This window comes from Coffea eugenioides, chromosome 10, assembly GCF_003713205.1.
Source record: "Coffea eugenioides isolate CCC68of chromosome 10, Ceug_1.0, whole genome shotgun sequence".
In the NCBI taxonomy this organism is placed as follows: domain Eukaryota; kingdom Viridiplantae; phylum Streptophyta; class Magnoliopsida; order Gentianales; family Rubiaceae; genus Coffea; species Coffea eugenioides.
The window spans coordinates 16,751,613-16,761,642 of NC_040044.1; the positions used below are offsets into that span (position 1 = coordinate 16,751,613).

General features: G+C 36.9%; 1 protein-coding gene and 1 pseudogene across 1 annotated transcript; both read left to right on the top strand.

Annotated features, from left to right (window-relative positions):
- Window positions 1-663: 663 nt before the first annotated feature.
- LOC113750517 lies at window positions 664-1,080 on the top strand. Its single transcript, XM_027294485.1, has one exon. The coding sequence runs from the start codon at window positions 664-666 to the stop codon at window positions 1,078-1,080; it is 417 nt and encodes a 138-aa protein (XP_027150286.1).
- Window positions 1,081-6,610: 5,530 nt separating this feature from the next.
- On the top strand, window positions 6,611-9,018 carry LOC113750518 (annotated as a pseudogene).
- Window positions 9,019-10,030: the final 1,012 nt, after the last annotated feature.

A 10,030-nucleotide genomic window follows, 5' to 3' on the forward strand; every position in this document is an offset into this window, starting at 1 on the left:
AGCTAGGGGGACACTCAAGTGTACAAGCCAGTTTCATGAGGGCTAAACGACTTTTCCACTGGCCAGGAATGTATAAGGAGATTAGAACAGAAGTACCACAGTGTGACACCAGTAGGAAGTGTAAAGATGAACATGTTGCTTATCCAGGCCTCTTACAACCTTTACCCATACCACAGCAATCTTGGAGTCATATTACTATGGACTTTTTTGAAGGACTCCCCAAATCTAAGGGGAAGGATTCTATCCTAGTAGTAGTGGACAGGTTCACTAAGTATGTTCATTTCATGAGCTTGTCACATCCATTTGATGCTCCTAAAATAGCCAGGATTTTCATGGATCACATCTGCAAGTTGCATGGAGTACCTCAGAGCATGATCTCAGACAGGGATAGGATCTTCATCAACCAATTTTGGACTGAGCTTTTTACCACTTGGAGCCAGTCACCCCCAAACTGATGGTCAAATAGAAAGAGTCAACTAAGTCTTGGAAATGTACCTCAGGTGTATGACACATCTAGAACAAAAAAGGTGGAATGCATGGCTATCTTTAGTAGAATGGTTGTATAATACATCCTACCACACTGCTATACATATGATCCCTTTTGAAACTCTATATGGAACCAAGCCCCTCCAACTGGGTTTAGGTCCTTACATGTAGTCTAGAATGGCAACAGTGGAGAAATATGTGAAGGACAAGAAGAAAATAGATGCAATGCTACAGCGAAACCTGAAGCTAGCACAGAAAAGAATGAAGAGGTATGCAGATGAACATAGGAGTGAAAGGAAGTTTCAAGTGGGAGATTGGGTCCACCTCAAGTTACAACCTTACAGGAAAACCACTGTGGTACTGAGAAACAACACCAAACTATTTGCCAAATACTTCGGTCCCTATCAAGTTGAAGAAAAGATTGAAAGTGCGGCTTACAGGCTTAAACTACCCGCTGAATCAAAGATACACCCTGTGTTCCATGTATCTCTATTGAAGAAGAAACTGGGAGGAAAGGCATCCCCTGTGCCTCATCTGCCAGCTACTGACGAGAAGGGGCAACTTAGGGTGGAGCTAGTGGCATTGCTAGGTTGAAGGATAATCAAGAGGAGAAATGCTGCAGTAACCCAATGGCTAATCCAATGGTAGGGCATTGAACTAGCAGAAGCAACCTGGGAAGATGCAGTGAAGATAAGAGAGGAATTTTCACATTTCCAATCTTGAGGTCAAGATTTTATAAAAGGGGAGGGCACACTGTAATGGAGTGAAGAATTGAGTAGCAGCTGGCAATGAAGAAATAAGATAGAAGTTGGAGAAGGCGTGGTCACATAACACTGAAAGCGTGGAACAAAGGAAACAAGCTGCGAAAAGGCATGCTCATAGAATCACGCCTTTGCTGGGTTCTTCACGCATATAGCTTGAGTTGAGAACCACTGCAACCAAGAATCCTAGAATGACACGTGTTTTAAGCTTATTGGTTACATTAGAATTGGTTAGTTTGGGAAATTATATAAGCATGAAGAATTTTTGTAATGATTCAGCAATTGTCATTATTCCAAATTTAGTTTGTAGAGAGATTTATCATTGCCAACCTCATTGCCCATTTCCCACATTTTTCCTTCACCTCTTTCCCTTCTTTCTTGAATCCATAAACACTATTCTTGTAATTCTGTTATTGAAGTCATTAATGAAGAGTTGAGGCTCATCTTTTGAATTCACCCATTTCACTGCTATATTGTCTACTGTAGAAGATTAGAGTGCATTGTTCCAATAATTCTTCTTGTTGTTGCAACTCTGGTTCAGAACCACAACAAATCTAGTTTTAGAAGTTTGTCCCCTTCATGAATTTCATTGCATTCAGTCTTTTGGACGCTTCTCCATGTGAAAGAAATTGTCTTCATCTTGATTACACTCTAGTCTGTTTATCTGTCTTCTAGTCTTTCTTAAAAAAAATTTGTCTTCCAATCTAGGTGTCCATCGTTGCTTTCTTATCAAACAAAAGTTATGGAACTTCTTATTTCCCTTCTATTTCTTTTCTTCGCTGATGTTTCCTTATTTCGATTGACTTTTTAGATCAATTTGTAAATTTTCTTTCCTTCTTCTCGTTTTCTTTTAGGTGTAGATGAAGCAACTTCTCCATCATTGATTCGTGTGCAAATTGGGAAAGAAAAATATATACATACGTTATACATACATACATACATCTATACACACACACATATATATACATATACATGTGTATGTATATGTATATGTGCATATATACATGTGTATACACACACACATATATATATACATATACACATACACACATACATATATATATTAATGGACAAAAAATGTAGAAGCATAGGAAGTTAAAATTCGGGTTTCCAGATCCGATTTTCCCAGTTAAACCCTGAATGAACCCGATTTTTTATTGGATCTTTGCCAGTCAATTTTTTTTATAGTAACATGGACTAAACACCTATTTGGTTCCCAATTCAACTGGTCTGCCATGGTCCGAATTTAAAAACATAGCATCTCACCTAGGGGTGATATTGAGTCGAGTCGGGCTCGAGCAGAGTATAACTCTCTCAAGCTCGAGCTCGACTCAAAGCAATATATTCCAGATTCGAGCTCGCCTAGTTGGAGATCGAGTCAGTATTTGAGCTCAATATCGAACTCGAGTATTCTAGCTCGTCAAAGAATTTCCAACTGAAGGAATAATTTAGTTATTTTTAAAATATTAATTAAATATTATAACGAGTACTCGATAGAGCTCTCAACGAACTCTCGAGTACATAATATCCCTACTCGAGATTTACTCGTAGACTCAATTGAGTAGCTCAAACTCGACTTTGACTGAATCCGAGTCGAGTAGTTGACCGAGCTGCTCGCGTGCTCGAGTCAAGTTGCTTGATTGAGTTGCAACCCTATCCCTACCCCACGCCTACCAAAAAAAGTTGGTTAAGTTTGTTTGCGATATTTATACTTTCAGCTTGTTAGCGAGAGGATGCTATTCAAGTAACATTTGAGTCCAAATCAGACCATCGTAATTGGTTGGACCAAATTTAGTTTGCAATTTAAAAATTTGATCCATTAGTAATTCACTAGTAATTTGTAAGTTTAAGCTTATAGCTTGGCACTGTTGCCAATCTTGATCTCATGGGGACCTAAATTGCTCAATAGATCAGATCACGACATATTGTAGGATAATGGTAGGTGTGTAAACATGAAGTTGGAGATACCAAATTGGTTGCCTACAAACACAAGAAGGAAAAGATATAGGGTTAGTGCTAATTCGGGAGAAGTCCGATACCTAAATTAGTTACTCTTGGATGCGGGAATAGATCGGTATTTACAAACCCAAACCCGAAGGGCCAGTACAAACTACAGGAAAATGAGTTGCATTAATTGTCACAGGGTAAACCATAGGTTAGACCTTACATAAGTTGTCTCTACTACTGTTATATCAATGGTAGGAGTCACGTCAATCACTATCTATAGAACAAGCTAGAAAATGCTCTCGGGTAGGTTAAGCTTGGGAACTCGAGGGTGGCCAATGTGGCACTCCAGGTTCCCACAATAGGATTCAAAAATAAAATTTCTTTACAAAGGGGAATAGTCACAAGTCACCAACTTAGTTTTTATATTTGGGTCCAACAATAATGAGAAAAAGAAATTGTAAGTCTTCTAGTCTGAGTCAAGTAGTTGACCGAGCTACTCGCGAGCTTGAGTCAAGTTGCTCGATTGAGTTGCAACCCTACCCCCACCCCATGCCTACAAAAAAAAAGTTGGTTAAATTTGTTTGTGATTTTTATATTTTCAGCTTGTTAGCAAGAGGATGCTATTCAATTAACATTTGAATCCAAATTAGACCATCGTAATTGGTTGGACCAAATTTAGTTTGCAATTTACAAATTTGATCCATTAGTTATTCACTAGTAATTTGTAAGTTTAAGCTTATAGCTTGGCACTGTTCCTCCTTTTTTGTTGGTGACTTCTTAGTTACTTGCCAATCTTGATCTCACGTGGACCTAAATTGCTCAATAGATCAGATCACGACGTATTGTAGGATAATGGGAGGTGTGCAAGCATAAAGTTGGAGATACCAAAATGGTTGCTTGCGAACACAAGAAGGAAAAGATATAGGGTTGGTGCTAATTCGGGAGAAGTCCGATACCTAAATTAGTTACTCTTGGATGCGGCAATAGACCAGTATTTACAAACCCAAATCTAAAGGGCCAGTACAAACTACATGAAAATGAGCTGCATTAATTGTCATAGGGTAAACTGTAGGTCAGACCTTACATAAGATGTCTCTAACTACTGTTATATCAAACAATAGGAGTCACGTCAATCACTATCTATAGAACAAGCTAGAAAATACTTTCAGGTAGGTTTAGCTTGGGAACTCGAGAGTAGCTGAGGTGGCACTCCAGGTTCCCACAATAGGATTCAAAAATAAAATTCCTTTACAAAGAGGAATAGTCAGAAGTCACCAACTTAGTTTTTATATTTGGGTCTAACAATAATAAGAAAAAGAAATTGTGCGTCTTCTAGAATCTTAAAAAAAAAATATTTTCCTTAGTTTCTCCATCTCTTTCTTTTTCCTTAGTTTCTCCATCTCTTTCCTTCTTTAGGTACAAATAGATATCTTCTTATTATTTTGCAGCCACCATTCTTTAAGTTTTTCCCATGTTCATTTGGGATCCAATGCCAGACCAATTGTTCTATTGTCAGTGCAAATTTTGGTCAGACAAATAGTTCTACACATGTTGACATCTATGCATGCATTTCACATATAGAAAGTGAAGGAAAGTCACTCCTTAAAGATGTGCAGAAATATAAAAACAAAATGTGCACTCGTGATTTTTGTTGGCACTTGATATCAATTTGTTGGAATTTAGAGATAAATTAAGAAACAAGACTCATATTTAGTGCTGAAAAAAATAGCTTATAATAAAGTCTTCTATTGAAGAACTGGAAAAATGTTTTCATTCTTTAATTCTCTATTTATAAAGCATATGAGAAACAAACCAACATAATATATTACTAAAAAATTTTCTAATGAATCACAACAAAAGATATTTGTAATTCAAATTACTTGAACTAGTCAAAGGACACTATGGAACTAATCCTAATGGCTATAACAACTTAACTTATTAATTAAATTGACATATTCTAAAGCTGAAAAGTTGAATTATTCTGACAGTTTTTCTATGTACACATTTTTTTGGTGGTTAAAAACCATGATGTTTTACATATCCAATCCTAACCATGAGGGTGGAACTAAATCCACACCCTTTACACCAAAATGTCTATAAACCCCACACTATTTATTGGAATTTGATAGGAACTTCTTCAATACCAAAACTAACCTTTTGTGGTGGAAAAAGATGGAGCCAATCAAGTTCATCTTTTTCCCCACTTTACTACATCCTTTTATCATCCCCCATCCTTACCTTCCAATACTGAAAACTTATAGTAGCAACTATCATCATCAACTAAAATGTACCAGAGCATAGCAAAAATTTACCAGAAAAATATTATTGATAATAAAAGAAATAAAAATTTCAAGATCGAAATTGAAGAGTCATACTTGATTTTCAAATATTTATTGATAATAAAAAAACAAATGATGATCATGGCAATGATTTCATATTCACTTGAAACTAGAAGTTCGAAGTTCTCCAACTGATGATAATAGTTGCTACTATAATTTGTGAATATCAGAAGGTAAGTAATACGGATGATGAAAGGACGCAATTCACTGGAGGAAAAAATAAACTTAATTGGCGCCATCGTTCTGATCACAAAAGGTTAGTTTTAGTATTGAAAAAGTTTCTATGAAATCCTATAAATAGTATGGGCTTTATAGTCATTTTGGTGTAAAAGGTGTGAATTTAAACTAGAGGGGCGTGGATTTAACCCTACCCTAACCATAAACACCAGTCTAATGTTTTTTTCGTATGTCCTTTCAATCCCTGATTCAAGATCTAATTAATAGCTCATATACTATTACAACGTCTCTATTATAGATATGTTGCTATATACTTATGTATGAACTAATTTTGATTCCATAAGTATAGCGCAACTAACTAAACTTATTTTTGTTAAGGTTACAATTTTCTACTTAAGGATCAATCAATTCCTTGGTTTACACTTGAAGTTTGATTATCTTTACATCACTAATTTATGATTTTACATTAGAATTACAAGAGTCACTCTTTATAATTTTTTGGAGAAGTAAATTCTACTATTCACTCTCTGCTTAAGTCATTTCTTACATCAAACTAATGATTTCTAAATAACAAATAAACAAACATTTGAGTAATCTATATTTTTCAGCCAAATATTTTATTGCTCTCGTTCCAAATTTCAAAATTGAACAATCCAATTTAATAAATGTTCCAAACTCAAAAGTGGTGCATTTTCAACATGGAAAAACTATTTTTTAAGTGTCAACCTTTTGCAACTCTGGTGGAGTAAGTTCAATCCAAAAGCCATTGTCTCCCCCAAAATTATAGATATAATTGGGGTGTTGTTTAAATAATCACCAAATGTGTTTATCCTAAAGACAATAATCACATTTCCAATGAATTGTATATTGCAAGTGTACTCCAGTATATCACAATGAGTGATGTCTATAAATAACAATGTGCAGCAGGTTGGCCACTCACAAAAGGCAAAAATGAAAATGAGTCTAACAATTTATGTTCTTTCTTTACAGTTCCGGATCACCTTCAATTGGTTGCTGTTCACTGACCATGCTAGAGCAACCCTTTTGGAAAGATCGATCTACATAATTCATATAGATAATTCTCTCATGCCCAAGGCCTTTGCAACCCACCACTATTGGTATTTAACAACAGTTGACTCTCTTCAATCAGCAAGTCCAAGTACTAATATGCTTTACACATATAACCATGTTCTTCAAGGCCTCAGTGCTCTTCTTTCTAATGATGAGCTAGATCACCTCAAGAAGTCCCCTGGATTTGTGTTAGCTTATAAAGATAAAGTGATTACATTTCACACCACACATAAAAATGAATTCCTATATCTAAATCCCTCCACAGGAATATGGCCGGTTTTAAACTTTAGCAAGGATGTTATTATCAGTGCCATTAACTCTAGCATTTGGCTAGAGAGTGAGACCTTGAAAGATGATGGGATGACTCAAATTCCAGCAAAGTGGAATGAATTTGTGAGGAAGGTGAAGAATTCAATTCATCAATGTGTAACAAGAAGCTTGTTGGTGTTCGATACTTTAACAAAGCTGTAATTGCTTTCAATCCTGGTGCTAACATCACAATGAACTCGCCTAGGGACTTTTTTGGTCATGGTACTCACATGGCATCCATTGCTGCTAGAAGTTATGTAGAAAATGTCTCATTTTTTTCTATGCTAAGGGGACGGCTAAAGGGACTGCACCACATGCTAGAATAGCCGTTTATAAGGTCTATTAGATGGAAGGATCCTACACTTCTGACTTTCTTACTGGTATAGATCAAGCTGTTGCTGATAGTGTTGATGTACTATCTATATCTCTCGGTTTATATGGCGTTGATCAATTTTACGAGAATCCAATAGCAATAGCTTCGTTTGTAGCAATAGAGAAAGGGGTGTTTGTTGCTACTTCAGCAGGAAATAATGGCCCTGAATCTGCAACCTTGCATAATGATATTCCATGGGCCTTGACAGTAGCAGCAGGAATTGTTGATCGTTCCTTTGTTGGAACATTGACCTTGAGTAATAGACTAATAATTATTGAATAGATAATATTCCCAGCAAATGCTTTAGTGGAGAAATTTCCCCCGTTTTACAACAAATCATTAGCTTTATGTGATGACTTTCAGGCATTATCTACATGTCCCTATGCCATCATTATATGCGATGACACCAGACATATTCTTGAACAATTAGTTATAGTTGCTTGGTCAAATTCTGCTGGAGTAATATTTATATCTGATAATATAGTTTTGTTCGAAAAAAGAGGTGTTCCATGGCCTGGAATTGTGATTAGCCCAAAAGAAGCACCAACAGTGCTCAAATATGCGAAAACTAGGAATAATCCTTTGGCAACCATGAAATTTTAGAAAACCATCATAGGCAAAAAGCCTGCACCTGCAGTTGCCTTGTATTCTTCAAGAGGCCTTTCAAAGAACTGCCTTGAAATTCTGAAGCCTGATATAATGGCCCCAGGGTCACTAGTCTTGGCAGCTTCCATTCCTAACCAAGCTGCAGCTATGATTGCCTGCACCTGCACCTGCAGTTGCCTTGTATTCTTCAAGAGGCTTTTCAAAGAATTGCCCTGGAATTCTGAAGCCTAATATAATGGCCCCAAGGTCACTAGTCTTGGCAGCTTCCATTCCTAGCCAAACTGCAGCTATGATTGGTAGTGGTACAGCCTCATCAAGTGAGTACATAATGATGTCTGGAACTTCCATGGCTTGTCCTCATGTTGCTGGTGTGGCTACATTACTGAAACGTGCTCATCCTGAGTGGAGTCCAGCAGCTATCCGATCCGCTATGATGACAATAGCAAATCCACTGGACAATACTAATAATCCTATCAAAGACAATGGTCACAAGTTGAAAATGGCTTCACCACTAGACATAGGAGCTAGTCAAATTGATCCAAATAGAGCCCTTGATCCAGGTCTTATATATGATGATACTGCGGAGGCTTATGTGAATCTCTTATGCTCCATGAACTACACCAGCAAGCAAAATTTAGCAGTAACAAGATCAAAAACTTATAATTGCATAAAGCCTTCTCTTGACCTTAACTACCCAACTTTTGTGGCGTTATACAATAATCGATCAACAAGTATGATCCAAAATTTCAAGAGGACTGTCACAAATGTTGGAGGTGGTGCAGCTACTTACAAATCTAAGGTCACAACCCCAAAGAATTGTGCAGTCAAAGTCTCACCGGATACATTTGTTTTTGAAAGGATGCTTAAGAGACAAAATTTCTCTTTGACTATGCATTATACAGGAAGGAACATTGGCATTTGGTTGGCTAGTTTGGGTGGATTATACTGAAAAAAACACACAATTAGGAGCCCCATTGTTGTGCCACCAATGGTGACCTTCTGATCAATTGTACAAATTTTTTTTCCTTCAATTCTCTTCAATTTCTTTGATGTTGTAAGTGAATTTCCTACAATTTCTATTTGGAGATTGGCTTGTCCTAAACTTGGTTGCATGGAATTTTTTTCCTTCGATAATAGATTTGAGTTTTAATGACTGTGTCTCACAAATGAAGTAGGTCCGAAGTACATCTTCCAGTGAAATGCATAATTCATTATTAATTCATGTAGATCACGATTTGTGATGACCCCATCTCCGCCTAGGGCGTACCCCAGAGTTTGGCGAATCGCCTGCCCAACTCTCGTCAGGACTCGTTCATTCTTAACAAATAAAATAAGGTATAACCTCAAGAATAAGTGAAATAATAGTTTCCAAACTTGGAATGTGTACTTCCATTCATATCTATCCCAAACATTCATACAATCCCAAATATAACAAAAGTTGTGAATTTCACATACATTCAACCCTAACCGAGCACTAACGTGAGTACAATTGCAAAAATTCAAAAACTAGACTATGCTAGCCTGTACCAGTCTGACGCCCTCGCTCGCATCCCCTGTAAGGAAAACAAAAACTAAAAGAATGAGTTAAAAACCCAGTGAGGTTCCAATACACATAATCAAGCAATTGAAAGAAGGACATATCGAAAAAACATTCACAATACAAAAGCAATAAAAACACACTCATTAAAAGGATACATGCTCACGTGGAGCCATTCGTTCATTCATTCGCCAACCATTTTCCTTATCCCTCCAAGATTTGAAAACATTTTTTTCATTTTTGCAAGTGAAAACTCCTTCAGTGTTCTTGACATTCATTCATTGATTTCATTTCCCACCACTAGCAAATTCACTGGCCAATTTTCCACCAACCTTCGTGGTCATACTCGAGTATACCAAAATACTGTCCCAGGATCACCAGCCGCCCGATTGAGTCCGCTTCTGGCTCGAGTCGGCTGGCAACG